This window comes from Poecilia latipinna, unplaced genomic scaffold (genome assembly GCF_001443285.1).
Source record: "Poecilia latipinna isolate Pla-1442-1.1 unplaced genomic scaffold, P_latipinna-1.0 Scaffold858, whole genome shotgun sequence".
In the NCBI taxonomy this organism is placed as follows: domain Eukaryota; kingdom Metazoa; phylum Chordata; class Actinopteri; order Cyprinodontiformes; family Poeciliidae; genus Poecilia; species Poecilia latipinna.
The window spans coordinates 42,959-60,373 of NW_015113474.1; the positions used below are offsets into that span (position 1 = coordinate 42,959).

Below are 17,415 nucleotides of genomic sequence, written 5' to 3' on the forward strand. Positions count from 1 at the left end.
GCTAGGTAACGGGCTGGGTTTGATTTTTAGGTTGCTAGGTAACGGGCTGGGTTTGATTTTTAGGTTGCTAGGTAACGGACTGGGTTTGGCTTTGGTTGCTAGGTAACGTCGCTATGTGACTTTACAATTGGAAGGTTTTTGAAATGGCTAATTTTCCAGACACCATAAAACATTAACTAGTTTCCAGAAAATGGCTGGGTGTTTTTCTTTAAGCAGTTGCGACCCAAATGTAAATATAACAGAAATATAACAGAAAATGTGAATTTTTGCAACATTGGTTCCCTTTAAAAGAAATAAAAATACAACAGAGAAACTAAAAACCGATTATTTTAGCTTTAATGTAATGTTTGTCTTCCAAGGTTTGAATTTGGAGCGGCCATCTTCATCGCTTGGGGTGGCGCCCTCCTCGATGTTCTGGGCGGCGCCATGCTGGCCGCCTCCTGTCCCAGGAAGAAGCAGGTATCCAGGTACCCAAACATGCCCGGCTCTCGCTCCAGCCCTCCAAGCAGCAACAAGGAATATGTCTGAGAGCGCCCCCTGCTGGCTGGGACTGCTGGGTTGAAAAGAAAAAAACAAAAAAAACAATTGTTGCAGCGTGAACGGAGAAGAACCGAAGATGTGAAACAGTGACACTCCTTGTTGGGCTTTAATGAGCATTTAATTGTCACACACTGCTCTGAATTGTTTCATCAAAGATGTTTCATACTCCGTCCTCACATTCCACAGTTGTTTGGTTTTCTCAGACACATTATAATTGGATCACCCTATTAAACCCACAAGACTTTGGGTTGCAGCCTAATATTATGGACTAAAGCCAACATTTGCAGCCGTATGTCAGCGCTAGCAGTAATTAGCACATGTCTTGTAATTGAAAGTAATCAGTTCAGTGTGCAGGCTGCAGCTCAGTCCATGTGATGTTTTATTATATCAGTGTTCTAAAATAGACGTTAAAGTGAGCATGGTGTGACTTCTCACACTGGCCTCATTGTACACCAAACAACACCCATTACTCTTCAAATCAGCCGGCTAGAAACTCTGCTCAGATAGACACAAATATTTTTTTTACCCTGATTATACCCCTATTTATTTTGTATATGTAAGGGATCTGTAGCGTCATGGTATGTAGATTTTACATTGTTATACTCTGAGCTGTAACTACAGAATAATGGGAACATAGGAAATGTATGAAAAAAGTATTTTTAACATGTCAGTACATAGATAAATAAAATCACTGCAGATATTAAGTGTGTTATGTTTGCAAATTGTTACCTACAGTGTTGTTAAATGCTTTGGGTTTTTTCTCAGACCTACATTAAATCAAAGAAATGTTGACATGAGACAATAAGTAATTTTTTGGAGATTTGGAAAACCTTTGAGAGAAACAGCAAGAAATACTGCAAATGTTTTTGCTAAAGACACCTAGCAAACATTTTCAATACTTAAATTTACAACAGCATTTTATGGTCGGTGTTGATAGAAAAAGAAGAACATTTCTGCAAAAAAATGGTTTGAGATTAATCTAAAAAACTTAAAAAATATGAAAATTTCTGAGCTTACAAAGTCAAATTTTCAAGAAATTTTCAAAATTAAAAATTTTTTAGAAAAAAAAAAACTTGGAAATTTCTGAGCTTGAAAAGTCAAAAGTTTACTAGAAAAAAGTTCAACATCTTGAGACTTGTCAGAAAATTTCAGACTGAAAAGCCAAATATTTATTAGAAAAAAAAAAACTTATGTAAATCAGAAATTTTCTAGAAAAAAAGACCTGGAAACGTCTGAGCTTGAAAAGTAAAACATTTGCATGAAAAATGTTGGAAATTTCTGAGTTTCAAAATTGACTTTTTTTTTTTTACTTTTGTAACTCACTTGTTATGTTGCAAAAGGAAAAAATGTTTCCCTCAAATTTCTAATCTCAAATTATTGGAAATTTGCTGATCTTGAAGCAAATTTTTTACTTCAAGATCAGAAATTTTCTAAGTCTCAAATTTGCTTGAAGCTTTTCTAGTAAAAACAAGGAAATTTCAATTTGAAAAGTTGATCGAGAAAACCCAGACACTAGTTGGAAGATTACCAAAAAAAATTTAAATAATCCAAATCTTGTGGATTACATTTGTAATAAGATAATCTGAAGTCATTTTAAAGCCACTTATGCAAACTTTAATTAAAAACAAAAACAGTTTATTAGAATTTATACTTTTATTTATTTCCAGAGATGCATCATGAAAAGTTCATGCAAAAGGCAAACAACCCCAGCCTCAGAGTCAAAGACTGAGCTGAGAAATGTGAAAAACATCCTCTACCAGTGAACTATGACCTCAACCGTGAGCCTTTAAAAGGCCCATTACGTCTAATTCCACTGCAATCTTCACAAAATCCCCAAAACATCAGTTAGATTGTCTCAGCAGCGACAGCCAATCAGAGCTGCCCGTTGTTATGATCTCATACTGCAATCACGTCTGACTCGGAAAGACGGCGTGACGAAAACGAATCATAAACATCAAGGCATGCGCATCAGAACATATTTAGATATAAATCTGGTTTATAATCATAAAAGAAAAAAAAGTGCATCAAAATTTTGCTGTTTGTTTGCAAAAAAGAACAAAAAAAACAAAAAAAGTGTTTTGGTTTATGAAAACTACAATGTAGCCCTTTAATCACAGACCTCATGCATAGGTTTCTGCGACGTGTCACAGCACATGACAGGCATTCCCACAAAGTGCACGTCTTAAATCTCACTTTTAGATGACAAAGTAAAAAACAAGTAGAAGCCACAACAACTAAAAATATAAATTTCTTCGAACAATAAATAATTTGCAGTAGTCGTTTTCTTCTGGTTCAAATAGCGAGCGCTCATAGTGACCCCGTTCGGACCTGTGCGAGTCGTTGCACAACCAAAAGCTTAATTTTTCACCCCAACAGCCTCGTGTTTCTTCACACAACAAACCGGCAGAGAATCGGTAACCTTCGACGGACGCGTCCGGCCGATCAGCAGTAGCCCTTTTCAGAAAAGAAGCTTTGAAAGAAATCCTTCGACGGCCTACAGAGGTACAGAGATTCATTTATTCACAGTCTGAGCGAAGTTAAATAGACACTATGTACAAGCAGGGCTCCGTTCAGGCGGCGCTAAATGAGCCGGGTCAGAGCCGTCAGCAGCTCCAGAGGACACTTTGGACCAGGAGCGCTGACTGGAACGGGTTTCTGGCACTTCTTAGAGATGAAGTTAGGAGATGGGCGACAGGGAGACGGGGCACTGGCCGTTGTTGTTCATGAGGTCGTCCAGGTCCTCATCGTCCAGATCCACTGTGGAAGAAGAGAAAGACATTTTAACTGAGCGAAGCTACTTATGTTAGCGTTAGAGACTAGCTAACTAGCTGTTAGCTAGAAGACACAATCTGGATTTGACTCTTTGTGTTGATGGTGTTAGCAAATATCTACTTCAAATTAAGCTAAGAAAACAGCTCAACTGATTGACTTAGCTTCACTTTTAGCAGCTGTTAGCTTCACTTTTAGCAGCTGTTAGCTTCACTTTTAGCAGCTGTTAGCTTCACTTTTAGCAGCTGTTAGCTTCACTCTGAACTACCGTTAACTTTAAGCAACTGTTAGCTAATCTTTGAATAAACGTTCTCCAGTTAGTTTGATTTTGAGTAGTGGTTAGCTGGTTTCAAACAGAAAACGATGGAATATTTCCTCAAGTCAGATTCTCTGCCAACACAGACAGCATGTAGCTAATTTCAACAACTAAACTTAATGAAAATCTCCTTTGTGGGAATTCTGTTTACTAGTTTACAAAACAATTTAAAACAAAAAATGAAGAAATTAAATATACAACACAGCAATAGACAAGTTTTCTGAACTGAATATTACAAATATTCCAGAATATTTGTAAATCCTCAAAGATTAAATTATACTTTTAAACGCAATATAAAATTAAACGTACTTTAAAAGTGACCTTTTATGCTTCCTTTTACGGGTTAGGATAAGTCTATGGGCTACACATGATGTGTTCGTTACATTTTTTGCACAAAGGTAATGAGATTTTAGTTTCTGCAGTTCTGCCTACTTTGAGCCTCATCACTTTAAATGTAATTTAATTACATTTATTTGATTAGGACAGTGCAGGTTAATCAACAGTACCACAATTTATGCCAGTGCAAATATGGAGGAATTAGCACAACTGCAGCTATATTTAATCTTTTCCCCTAAAACAACTAAGCACAAAAACAAATACAGTTAAATAACTAGCCAACAGACAGAAACTCTATAAAAACAGGACACGACACTCTACACTATAAGCAGTGGATACATTATAAATGGGTCTTAAAAATTGCATAGTTTTCACCATTTCTGATATATTTTGGTGATCCGCTCAGTGAATGTTCGTCTCCAAGCGACGCCACCTTCTGGCTAAACTGTGCTGTACGCCTCAGTATGTTGCAGTCTCCTCCGGTTTGTGCTCTGTTTTTTTATTTTTATTATCCATACAGCTTTAAAATCAGCTGATCAAACATCCTGGAGTTCTGCCTGTGTTGCTAGGCAACAGGCTGGGCTTGGCTGGGGGTTGCTAGGCAACGGTGCAGTGCCAGTTAATTTTAACTTAACAGTTAAAACAGCTCATTTTCCAGACACCAAAAAAAAAAAAAAACATTAACTTGTTACCAAAACAAGGTTTTGTTAAGCACTTGGCCTGGTTTTTATAAGCAGCTGAGACAAAAATGGAAGTACAAAACCATACAAAACATGATTTTTTAAAAATAATTTCTTGTTCTTGAACTTGACTAGTTTGGTCAGTATGACGTTTAGAAACCAAAAATTGGCTAATTCCCAGTTTGGATTTATGTTTTTTTCCTGGGAGGTTTCAATGGAAAACTGTCTCCGTCATTCCGTTCACCACATTTGCATGAGGTGAGTTCAGAAATAGAAACATCTCTGTTGCAGAGTCAGATGAAACGCAGCGATAAAAAACTGCTGGCTCCACAGCAACTCAGGACTTTTACTCTGATTCCTATGACGCATTTTCTGCTGAATGTTGGGTTTTTTATGCAGATGCCTTCATTTTTTTCCCAGGACCAAAACACTCCAGGTGGCATAAAAAAGGAATAAATCTGTGGGAAAGCCCTTTTATGGCAACTGTAAAGTATGACGGAGGATTGGTGATGCTGTGGGCCTGTTTCTTTATCAAAACACAGATTATTATCTACCACCCTTTTATGTTCTTTTTAGCTACTAACTCAGTCTTTTTATTGGATTATATAGCTCAGGGTCAAAGAGTCATGCTCCATTTTGAGCATTGTGTATCTATATCTATTGTAACTAGAGAACCAAAAAGAAAACTAACAAAAAACAAATCAAGCTTATGAAAAATTATTAGTCTATAATAACTGAAATGGCATAAAAGATCTGGCTGAAAAACAGAAAGCAGGATAATGTCTGTATGCACCACGCTGTATAACTGAAATTATTTTACTGTTGTAGACAGAAAAAAAAGTAGCAAAGCAGCATTTTACAGTTATTCACTACTGAAGCTAAATCAATGAGCTCGCCTTAACCGAAAATTCACATCTGCAGTTTTTGTTACAGTTTTATTAGTTTTACATTGAATTAAAAGTATTTGTAAAAAATATACATTTTGCCTGATTTGTTATTTTACAGTTATTTTCATTTTTGATCTATAAAATATAAACATTTCCACATAACTATGTAGAAAAACAGTAAATTTCTGTCAAAAAACTATAATATTTTGACAGAAATAGACTCAATATCTCTATTGAGTTTATTGGCTGAGTTTTTCCCCCAATATTTTTTAGAACCCCTCCTCCCCCTGAAATTTGAGTTTCATGTAATTTTTAAATATTAAAAGATGTTTTGATCAGTTATTCAGTACTTGAGTTTCCTTTTTACCAAACACATTTTAATTTTAATTTCTTAAACATCTACTCTTTACTTTAACTTGAGTAAAAAAGTATGTTGCTAGTGAGTTCAATAAAATAACCAGCATGAATGCCGGAAAACAAACAAATAAAACAACAAATTTAAGTTTCTCTCACCTTTTTTGGACCGGCCGATCTGACCCAGTTTCGGGGCCCTCTGTCCGAGCCTCTGGGGGTTCGCCCCGCCGTCGTGTCCGTCTGCCTGCGGGTGTCCCGGGTTGAACTGACCCGCCGGGCCGGGCTGCCGGGGCGGCCCGCTGTGTGGGATCAGCTCGGGGATTCCTGAAGCTCCGTACATGCTGCGGTTCTCCGGTTCGGCCGCCAGGTGTCAGCACAGACCAGAGCGTATCGCTGTCGCGTCGAGGAGACTCTCACCACTTCCGCAATGGTTCTCAACACCGAAACGTGTAGAGGCTAAAAAATGAAAATAAAACACACCAAAATGTTGGTAATAACAGTTGGAAAAGTCCTAAAACCCTGTTGATGGAAGCAGAATCGACCGTTAGATTTAAATCCGGGGCGGTTGAGCGGCGTGTGTGTCATAAAACTGACAGTTACTCGATGTTTAAAACAGAAATAACCGTAATTATTACTACTAACAGGTGTAAAATTATTTCCTCTGCGTCACACTGACAGCTAACATAAAAACAACATATTTCCACATCGATCTGTGGGTCGAAATACTTAATTTCCGTTCGATTTTTATAAACAACTCTTCCCAGATCCGCTATAAATGAAGACAAACAGCAGCTTTAGCTCACCCTGGGTTTCCAAACGTCGCCGTAAACAGCTGAATCGGTGAAAATGTGCCAGCTGAGAGTCGTGGCTGTGTTGTTGTTGATCGGAGCTCTCTCTCGGTCTTTTCTCTGCCTCTCTACCGTACTTGGCACCCCACCAAGGAGGAAGAAAATGCGTCGATTTAAAGGGGCCTCCCGTCTCTTTCTCTTTCTGCCGTGGGGATTTCCTCCCGTGGAGTCGTGAATAACGTCACAGCGCGGACAGTTGTGATTACAGACTGGCTCACCCGGTGGGAGGGAGAGGCTGCGTCGCTACGCCTCCTTATAATGACAGTGTGAGTCAGAGGCCAGCCAATGACAGACTCTACTGTCAACCACACAACAAGTTGGTGAACTTTACGCAACACCACAAGCTCATTTACAGAGATGCAAATGAGCTGACTAGTCATGGAAAACTTCCCGTCTTTATGTCACTTGATCAATGGACCGTTAGTCTTTCTGGGGATCTTTTAAAAGAGTTTCCTCATTTTCAGACGTAAACACTTGATTACAGAGGTTAGACATGAACCCAGAAGCAGAATTGTCTTGTGATATATCATTAAAGCTGCTGTATGTAATTTTAATATAAAATATATATATATTTTTCTTTTTACATGTTTTTTTTAATCTGTCACCATGTTGTGACAGTTTATTATGAAACAAGTAATCCATGAAAATGCCAAACCCTAACCCTTTTTCAAAGCCATTTCTGTTGAATATTTAGAACAGTTAAAAATAAATCATTAAAAGACAAACATTTATCTGACGTTTGTCCGATAATGGATGGATGTAAACGTGTTTGTCAGCAGAAGCAGAAGTTGGTTGGTTTTGCTGGTTTCTGCCTCTAACCGAGTTCACAGATCCCAAACTTAAAGTCGGTCCACTGAGTGGGATGATGCTGTCAATAAGCTGCAGACCGAGCTGAGAAAGGTCATCTGAGGTCGCTGAGCCTGAGAAAAGAAACGGTATGGATGCAATGCCAGTGAGCAAACAGTAACAGAGTGGTGGAGAGGTTTAACGTGAACAGTGGTGGTAATTTACCATGAAAGTTAGATGTTACTGGAGTCGTTATGTAGATGAATATTTTGTGTTGTACCTAAAATTTACATTGCAAGATCATTTTAATTTGTCTGTTATCTTGTAGCGCCACTCAACAGCAACGTAGCAACGCAGCTTCTCAGAAAACTGAAATAAAACAGTTTGTAAAAAACAGCAGCAGCACCTGCAGAAAAACACATCATCATCAAAATCCGTTCAAAATAATACAGTTTAGTTGTCAATACTCATGTTTTGATTTGGACCAAATGTTCTTAAAGGGCCAGTTGTGCCAGAATGTATTGATAAAACTCGTTCACAACCTGTTAAAATATCAAAGAATTATTATTGAACATCTTTTCAGTCTCTCCAGAATTTCACAATTGGTTTGTGATGTTTTGCAATAAAATTCTAAGTGTTTGTGGTACAAATTTGGAAATATTAGAGCTTGTTTATGATGGTAAATGCGACTTTTTGTTACTCGCTGTATAGATTGTGGAAGATAGTCTGACATTAATTATGGCTGATGCAGCTGTTTAGTACAAGTAAGAAAGTTTTTGACAAAAATCTGCAATAAACTCCCAATTATGTATTAGTGAAAACAGTGCAGGGATTTGTTGATTTTGTGTGAATTTCCATGGTAATTCCCAAGAAACTGGGAGGATTTATTGATGTAATTTGGAAGTAAATTGTTAAAAACTGCATTAAATTGATTGATAACATAATATTTAAGCTCACTTAGTGTTTAGTCTAGAATCTTCGGGCCACATAAATAGCTATGGTGGGCCGGATTTGGCCCACGCGCCTTGAGTTTGACACACGTGGTGTAGAGGAATGGATGTATTTAGATAAAAACTGAAAATAGAAACCTGATCATGTGTTTGTGTTTTAAAAGCAAACTATTTTAGGGTTTGATCACCGTGTTGGAGCAGCTTCTCACCTGTTATTTCTGCGTCCTGTGAGGTGAAACTCCTGTTTTTGCTCAGTAAAGTGAAGGTTTGTTCCGGCGATAATGTCATGTTATTAGCAGACACGTTTGCTGCCTTTCATCCTGTTTACTGATGGATGTTCATCAGAACTAAGTCATGTTTGTGCAGGAGTTTGTACTATCTGCAGGTTCATCGCATTCAACAAACAAACTGAAGAGATAAACCCGGTTCCCAAAATAAAGGTTCATCAGACGTGTCATGACCTATCCAGGACTCTGCAGCCAAACGGACCAGGAAGCTCTGATGCTATAAAAGTGAAGATTTCCAGATTTATTCAAACCGTTTGGAGCGACGATGGCTAAGATCATAGCATGGACTCTGCTGCTCGTTGCTCTGATCGATTGCTTTTCAGACAAAACGGGTACGTCCGAAAGAGAAAAAATAACTTCTAAAGCTAATTTTCTAGTAAAAACAACTGAAAACATTATTTAAAGCATTTTACTTTGACTACTTATTGATTTTTTTTTTACAGCTTATTGTGACGAATTTCACTCTGCTGGATTTACAACCAGTGAAATCCGAAGATGCAGATGCTCAAGTGAGTAACCACTGTTTGTTTTTCATAAGAAATGTTTATTTTTAGATGTTTGTAGATTTCAGAGCAGGTGTTGATATAAATGTTTTACATTTCAGCGATTTCCCCTGGCAGAATAAAGTGTCCCTACCCACTGATACCCACAGATTATAAAGAAAAGCAGGTTAAACTTCGTGAAGGAAATCACAATGGTGAGTAAAATTCATCAAAATTAATAATTAATTACTTTGATTGCATCGTTAATACATCTAAAAGCGTTAATCCTGACACAAGAAATACTTGAAAGCTGTTTTTTTTTATTTAATGGTTTAAATATTTTTTTATTTGAAATTTCATCTGGATTTCTAATTTTTTTTGTATCAAATCTGATACAGTTACTGTTTCCCAACCAAAATGAAGGAAAAATCAATTTAAAAACCTGAAATGTTTTTTTCTACATAACCGATGCTGATGTTTGTTGAGTAAAGTTGCCCTGTTGTTCAAGAGGTCAGAGGTCACAGGAACATTCCTTTAAAAATGATACATTTTGAGAAGGAGTTCAACAAAATCACTGTTCCTTTTTATTTCTCTCAGGTTTCCTCAAAATTAAAAAATGTCGCCAACTACAAACATTCAAATATGTCCAGGAGGAGAAGCAGACGCTGAAGCATTGCCTCTGCTGCAGGATACAGGGAAAGCCGAGACACAGTGAGTCCAGCTGTTTTTTACCCGTATTTATTTAAAAATGTAGAGAAAAGTGATTTGCTGATTGTTTTGTTCCTCTGCAGGATCCGACGCCATGAAAGCGTACTGCAGCTTCTCGTGTTTTCCTTCAACGCCGTTATAAACGACGGAGAACGGCGTGAGAATCATGGCCTAGTCAAAGTTTTAATGTTTCTGATTCCTGTCTCTGATTTTAGATGTTACCTTTGTTCTGTTTTTATATTTTCCATTTTGTTGTAACTATTTTTTTTTTGTATTTCAGTACAATGTTTGCGCCTCAGCAGTAATATGAATGAGGGCAGCAGCCTGAGTGAAACCATAAAGATGTGAATAGATCAGAAAATTTAAAGTCAGCTGAAGTTACAAGATAAATGGTGGGAAATGTGTTACTATTACAAGCTACAAATTATAGTCAGATGCTATTTTTTTGTTTTAAAAATCAACTTTATGGAAAAAAAAACTATAAAACTTTTTAGCTAACAACCAAACAGTTCTTCAGTTCAGTTTTTATTGACCACACAGAGACGAGTTCGCTTTACAAAGTTTGGTGGAAAAGATGGTAAAACTGTAACTTTTCCTCCTGCCTGCCACTGATTAACGAGACGTTAAACATTTCTCAAACACGTTCAAGTCGAGTCAGTTATCAGCAACAAGATGGTTCAAAGTTTAAAACCGACACATAAAAACTAAACTTTGCTTTAAAGTGGCAGAATAAAGAGAAGTCATTAAAAGGTGAAACGCAGACCAGAATTAATCGATGTTCCAGTTGTTTTAATCAGAAGTAGCTCTGAACAGAGGGCTTTAGCTTTGATTTAAAGGAACTCAGTGTTCCTCAGGATTGCAGTTTTCTGCATCACCGATGCAGAACAACTGAATGCTGCTTCTCCATGTTTGGTTTTGGTTCTGGATGATGCAGAGCGGACTACAAACCTGAGACATCTGCGAGATTGAAGCAACAGCAGCAGATCTTTAGTGTATTTATTTAGTGATTTATCAACTAACAGAAATATTTTAAAGTCTTTAAATCCTGGAAATGTTCTCCAGGTGATAAAAGACTGACTTTGCAACCATCTTTATGTGTCTCTGAATGTTCAGTCCATCACTAAGTTCAGATTTCAGGCCTGATCTCTGGTTTCTACCTGAAATAACTGGAGCTATGTGCCGACTCTGGATCGTTCCTCTATAAAATAAAATTACTTCAGGTTTGTTTCTGTTCAGCTGGTGAAAGTTGTGGCAGATTTAAGACGTTATTTAGGATCCCAGAGATTCAAAAGATGCAAAGTTTATGGGAAATTATTGGAAGTGTTAGCTTAGCTGTTGCAAAGAAGTCCAGCTTAGATGATTCAAAACATTTACTTTACATTCCCTGAAGGTAAAAGTACAAAATCAGTGGAAAATATGTGTGTATGTAAAAGTAATAAACAGTTTACCAACTATCCAAGGTTAAAGTTTATTTCTAAAGCACTTTTAAAATGATTGTTGACTAAAGTCCTGCTCTCTTTTTGATCAACTTTGTACTTCTCTTATTTACTGATGTGTAACTTTCAATAAAGTTTCAGAGATGTATAAAAACTGGGGATTTTTTGCATAATCTTATCCAAAACATTAATAAATAAAATATCTCCCTTAATCCACTCAGTAGGGGAGGAAAAATTACACATTTACTGAATTTTAATGTAATTTATGTTTTTGTTAAATTATTCTGCATTTCTAGAATCTTCTCAATTCATTTCACTCGGAACAATTTCTTTTAATCACTCTTCAAAATGGGAAACACAGGAAACATGTGATTGCCTGAAGATGAACTTTTGTTTATCTTAAAGCCAAGAAATAAAATTACAAAAATATAGTAAAAATAGTCGTAGAAATATTTCTACTTTATTCTTCTACGACTTTTGTCTCGTAATGTTATGACTTTATTCTCATATTACAATTCTATTGTTATAATACTGACTTTATTCTCGTAATACGACTTTATTTTCATATTATTTCAACTTTATTCTTGAAATTCTGTTTTTGACATTTTTTTCTGGGTATGGCTCTAACACTCTGTCATGGCTTTATGATGTAGTTAAAGTAGAGCTTTTCAGCAGAAAACAAAACAAAAATTGCAGAAGGGCTTTGCACAAAACTAAGTTTGACTTTCTGAAAAATCCATTCAAGTTTATTTGTGTAGCAGATTTCAGCAACAAGGCAGTTCAAGATGCTTTAAATAATAAAAACATGAAAACAAAACGTCACAAAAACATAATCTTAAAAACATTTGAGAACAAACATTACATTTTATCGAGTGCCATCATCAAAAACATCTTTAAACATCAGTTATGTTGGTGAATGTTCTATTAATTATGGTTCAAAGGCAACTCTAGACATCAGACCAACCATGAAGTACGGTGGAGGATCTGCTTCCTTTTAGATCTTGATTGAATTTTATAAATAATTCAAAGCAGAGATTAGAGATTAACACCCCGACCTCCTCCTGCCTCTCCCAACATGCCAGGACTGACCTGAAAGACAAACAGAAACTATCGGACACGTTATATAACATAAAAAAACAAATAAGGTGTCAGAAAATTTAAAATAATACTTTCTTTAGGATATTTTGTAAGCTAGCTGTTTCCTTTCAGTCATAGTGGCTAACAATGCTAATGGTCCTATAACAGCTTTACTCTAAAATTACAAAGTGAAAATATCGTTTCTCCACAATTTTTCTTGCTAAATCAATGGATAAGAAAAGAACCATTATGGTATTAGCTTCACTTAGCTTAGCATGTAAACTTAGCGTAGCCTAACAGGCCTGGTTCGAGCTAATAAAATTCACTCAACATCTGATGCAATACTAACCAAATATAACATACAGTAAAATTATGGTTTAAGAAAATTTTAAATAATATATTTTTTGGATGTTTTGTTAGATGGCTGTTTCCCTCCAGTCATAGTGGCTAACAATGCTAACGGTAATATCTTTACCTGTTGGTTTATTGACACTAATAGGATAACTTATTTCCTCCAACAACAACATATTTTACATTACAGACCATCTCATAAACCTATTTTTATGAAGTGAAAATATAATTTTTCCACTCATTTTTGACTAAATTAAATTATTAGAAAAAATTATGGTATACACTTTGCCTAGCTTAACATACAAATTTAACCTAGCCTAAGAGTACTAGCTGGTTCAAACTAACAAAAATCAGTCAAATTTGTTGTAGTACTAACCAAATAAAACACAGAATAACAAATATGTTGTTAGAAAATTAAATATATGTCATATTTTTATGATATTGTGTAAGTTAGCTGGTTCCCTTCGGCTATAGTGGCTAACAGTGCTAACCTCTAGCTATTGATTCATGCTGCATTTTTGACAGTGGAGTCATTTTTAAGTATTTAGTTAACATTATGCCAAAGCATTCAGTAATGAAACTCTCATCACTCTTTTTCCCACCACATTTTCATCAGTCTGCTCCTGTGTCTAAGGGTAAATAACCTATAAATTATTAGTTATAGCGATTAGAGATTAACACTCGACCCCCTCCTGCCTCTCCCAACATGCCAGGACTTGATCTGAGAGAGCAAACGGACCTGGACGTGTTCTGGTATAAAACAGCCTGAGTTGGTGCGGTTGTGCAGAAACTTTCAGACACTTTGGAGTGAAAACACAGAAAACACAGAAAACATGGCCAAGCTGGTAGGAGCCGCTCTGCTGCTGGTCGTCCTGATTGACTGCTTCTCCGACAGGACGGGTAAAAAAAATGCTGATTTATTTTACATTTTGTTCTGTGTATTTAGAAAAGCACATCTCATAACTCTTGTTTGTTTTACTGAAGGTGCATTGAATTATTTCATGTATTTCATATGAATTTATTTTTTTTGCAGCTCATTGTGATGAATTTCGTTCCACTGGATTTACTTTACGTGACATAAAGAAATGCAGATGCACAAGTGAGTTAGGACCAGTTTTTCAAGTTTTTATTGTGTTGGATCTGTTTTTTTAATTTTGTGTATTGGTTCCATTTTTTATTAATGCTGTAAAACATTTAAATGTTTATTGTGTGTGTTCCAAATATAGTTCAAACTCGCAACCTAAAGAAATGCCCAAAGCCACTCGTTCCCACTGATCACATGAAAAAACAGGCTCTGAAATTCTGCCTCTGCTGCAAAATACACAAAAACAGTGAGTGGAGCACAAACATGTTTTGTCTTTCTCTCTCTATTATTGTCTTATCTTAATCTTATTTGTAATCTTATTTAATAATCTTATTTATTATTAACTTCACAGGAACCCCAAAGATGGAAAGTTTCTGTAACTTCAATTGTTACATTCCACCACCGGTTTTGTAAATGAGGAGGATCGAAGTGAGAGCGACGAAAACAAAACATTAAAACTATTTGAATCTATTTGTATTAAAAGCTATAAGTTGTAGGAGCAAATTAAGCATTTTCTCTTAAAATAGACAATTGTTTTTTCAAAACTGCAATTATTGCAAAAGAAAACAAAGCATCTTTTTAAGACTTTTTTTCAATGCTTTTACTGTTTTCAGTTTGTTTTTACTCATTTTTGTAAATACTTTTATGGTTTTACTTGTATTTCATTAAAGTATACATTTGTAAATTTACCTTTTCAACACAAATTTATTTTTAATTCTGACTGCTAAATGTTTTATCTGTCTTATTTTTATATTATTGTTAATAAAAAGATACCTTACAGACACAAAATGAGTGCCTTTTATTTTTTTAGTCTGTAGTCTTTAGTTATGTAAGCTAAATAAAGAAAGATTATTTAAAAATGAACAAATTGTCCAATTTGTATTTGTACAAAGTGAAAATATTGTTTCTTCACCAAGGTTTTAGCTAAATTAAAAATGATCAGAAAATACCCATCATGGTATTAGCTTCGCCTAGCTTGGCATACAAACTTAGCCTAGCCTAACAGTCCTGGCTCAAACTAATAAAATTCACTCTAACCAAATACAACACACAATATCCAATTTGTTGTCAGAAAAATAAAAATAATGATTTTTTGTGACATTTTGTAAGCTAGCTGTTTCCCTCCAGTTATAGTGGCTAATAATGCTAACAGTAATATCTCTAGCAACTGATATTTTTTCCCTCCACATTTACATCACTCTTCTTCTATATCTAACGTTACATATGAATCAGAAAAACAAAATGATTTTTAATAATCCCCAAGTAAACTGATATAAGTTTTTCCCCTTTTGTTGAAGATCATTTGGTAAAATAGCAAATGTTAGCTTAGCTTAAAAACTTTTGCTAGCTGATAAATGTGGTATCATTTTACCACATGTATTTGTAAAAATGATAAATGTTAGCTTAGCTTTGTATAAAGACTTTCACTAGCCACAAGTGTATCATTTTACAACACATACATGAGTAAAGATAAGTGTTAGCCTAGCTTAAGATAACGACTTTAAGTAGCCTAACAGAGAACCTAGCCTTAGCGAACAAAATCCATTCAACAGTTCATTTAAAGCTAACTGGTTATGTCTATAAGGAGTAAAAAGTATGCCAACAATCTAAAATAATGGAATTGTATGAAGATAAGCTAGATGTTATCATTCTCCAGATAACAATTTATGCTTCACTAGTGAGAGTGGGGTCATTTTAGAAAATGCTAAGCTATTTAGCAATGTTCTGTTTATAAAATTATAAAATAGATAGGTCATCAGACATATTTGTTTCAAAACGGTTTGCCTGTTTTTCACTGGGCATGTAAAATCAGTCCATTCCACATTATTTTCTGCTACGTTTCTGCCTTTGACAGTTCGGTTTAAGTAATCAGTGCCTCTATTGGAGAGCATACGTGAACCATGCTTATCTCTGCAGTGTCATGGATGTCGCCTCTGCAGATCTATTGCGAAATCCTCTGTGTCAGTTCCAGCCCTTATATTTTGGGTCAGCTGAATACGGGTGAGATTCCCCTGACTGCATCTTTTTTCTGATAGCTGCTACGCTTGCTTTTAAAAGAACAACGACAGATCAGATACGTCCAGGCTGTGATGTGTTGTTTATGTGAAAATACAACTGTGAAAATGTTGAAATTCAGAGTCCAGTTGATGTTGTTGTGACAGATCTTACTACTTTGGTGGTTTTCCAACTATAAAGAAACCAAAAAAATCTGTTTTTAAGGAAAAGCTTTTAATTTTAACTTGATTTAAACAAAATTTTTTGATATTTAACTCATAACGGGTGTTAAAATATTCAAGTCTTAATAATAAGTACTGTAAACTTGGTAATTTTTTGTGTGGGACTAAAAATACTAAGACAAATCAGTAAATTATTTAAAATACTCCATATTGTGAGCAGTTCCTAGATTTTTTAACGTGATTAGTTAACAGTTATGGGAAGATGGCCGCCTTGTTTACCGTCTGACTGTTTCATATTTATACCAAAACACAGTGAAAGACGGAGGACAGAAACAAGAGACAGTCGTTTCTAAAGAAGAACAAAACTGTTCCCTGTTGGATTTCAGGACATTTCGGCTCCTAAAACAGGTAAGTCCAGGTTTAAGATGTTAAAATGTTGGTTTCATAGTTTCAGTTTCTGTTTGGAGAACTGGGAGGTGAATCATTTCTGAGAGAACACCAGTTCGACCTGGAGCCACATGTTTGAACTCTTTCTGTCCTTTCATTTTGATTTGCGGCTAAAAACCGGAACTAAAATGTAATGGTAAAACTTTATTTGAAGGGGGGTGAATAAGACTGACATGACACTGTCATGAACATGAATAAGCCTTCATGAATATTTATGACTGTTGTCATAAAGCGTCATTCGGTAAATTATGACACTTTTAATACAAAGTTGACATTATTCAAAATGTCTTTGTTATGACAACTTGACATTAACCAGGAAATCATTACTGTTTAAACCTTACCTTTAATAACATAAAGTTACCTAATTTTTAAAGTGAAATCAGTAATTATTTTATAATAAATTTACCGACAACTGACATTAGATGTTAGACAAGGATCTGACAAGAGACAGCAGGTGGACTTAAATACACACGGGGTAATCAAGGGAACGAGACACACCTGGGAACAATCAAGGGCTGACAGGACAACAGAGAGACTCAGGGAAACAGGACTAAACACAGATAACCCCAAAATAACTATACAGAAAACACAGATCGTAACAGTCCTATTAAAAGAATCACCATTACAAGTTAATGTGTGATACAAGTTCCTGATTTGTTTCTTTAAAAACACCACAAAAGGTTTAGAAAGTTAAAATACACAAAAATTCACTCTAAAAAATGTTTAACTTTGGTCTAATTTATTTAAAGGGGCAGTATTATGAGTTTTCCAGCCACATAGTGCTATTTTACCACAAAATGTGTGTTACCTTCAGTTGCTATCAAATGCTATTTACATCAAATGTGACTTAAAGAAAATTTACTTCATAATTTAAAGCCTTGAAATTGGGCTTCTGTCTCT

The 17,415-nt window shown here is 35.6% G+C and overlaps 3 protein-coding genes and 1 long non-coding RNA gene across 4 annotated transcripts in view; 2 read left to right on the top strand and 2 right to left on the bottom strand.

The window, feature by feature from the left end:
* The window catches only part of cldn7a (claudin 7a), a 7,767-nt gene extending 6,523 nt beyond the window's left edge, over window positions 1-1,244 (top strand). The window contains exon 5 of the mRNA XM_015048045.1: window positions 360-1,244. Within this exon, the coding sequence (XP_014903531.1) occupies window positions 360-528 (169 nt within the window). The 3' untranslated portion in view covers window positions 529-1,244. The remainder of the gene's footprint in view (window positions 1-359) is intronic.
* Window positions 1-9,074, bottom strand: part of LOC106956933 (uncharacterized) — a 25,748-nt gene extending 16,674 nt beyond the window's left edge. The window contains exon 1 of the long non-coding RNA XR_001426858.1: window positions 9,005-9,074. This is a non-coding gene — a long non-coding RNA (uncharacterized LOC106956933). The remainder of the gene's footprint in view (window positions 1-9,004) is intronic.
* LOC106956932 (calcium/calmodulin-dependent protein kinase II inhibitor 1-like) lies at window positions 2,182-7,141 on the bottom strand. Its single transcript, XM_015048047.1, has 3 exons — window positions 6,686-7,141; window positions 6,042-6,338; window positions 2,182-3,297 (listed from the first exon to the last, which is right to left on the bottom strand). The coding sequence occupies exons 2-3, from the start codon at window positions 6,220-6,222 to the stop codon at window positions 3,218-3,220; spliced, it is 261 nt and encodes an 86-aa protein (XP_014903533.1). The 5' UTR covers window positions 6,223-6,338; window positions 6,686-7,141; the 3' UTR covers window positions 2,182-3,217.
* A 7,131-nt stretch (window positions 9,075-16,205) lies between the features above and the next one.
* The window catches only part of LOC106956925 (placenta-specific gene 8 protein-like), an 18,814-nt gene continuing 17,604 nt past the window's right edge, over window positions 16,206-17,415 (top strand). Inside the window, exon 1 of the mRNA XM_015048037.1 lies at window positions 16,206-16,476. The gene's annotated coding sequence lies outside the window, so the exon portion shown is untranslated. The remainder of the gene's footprint in view (window positions 16,477-17,415) is intronic.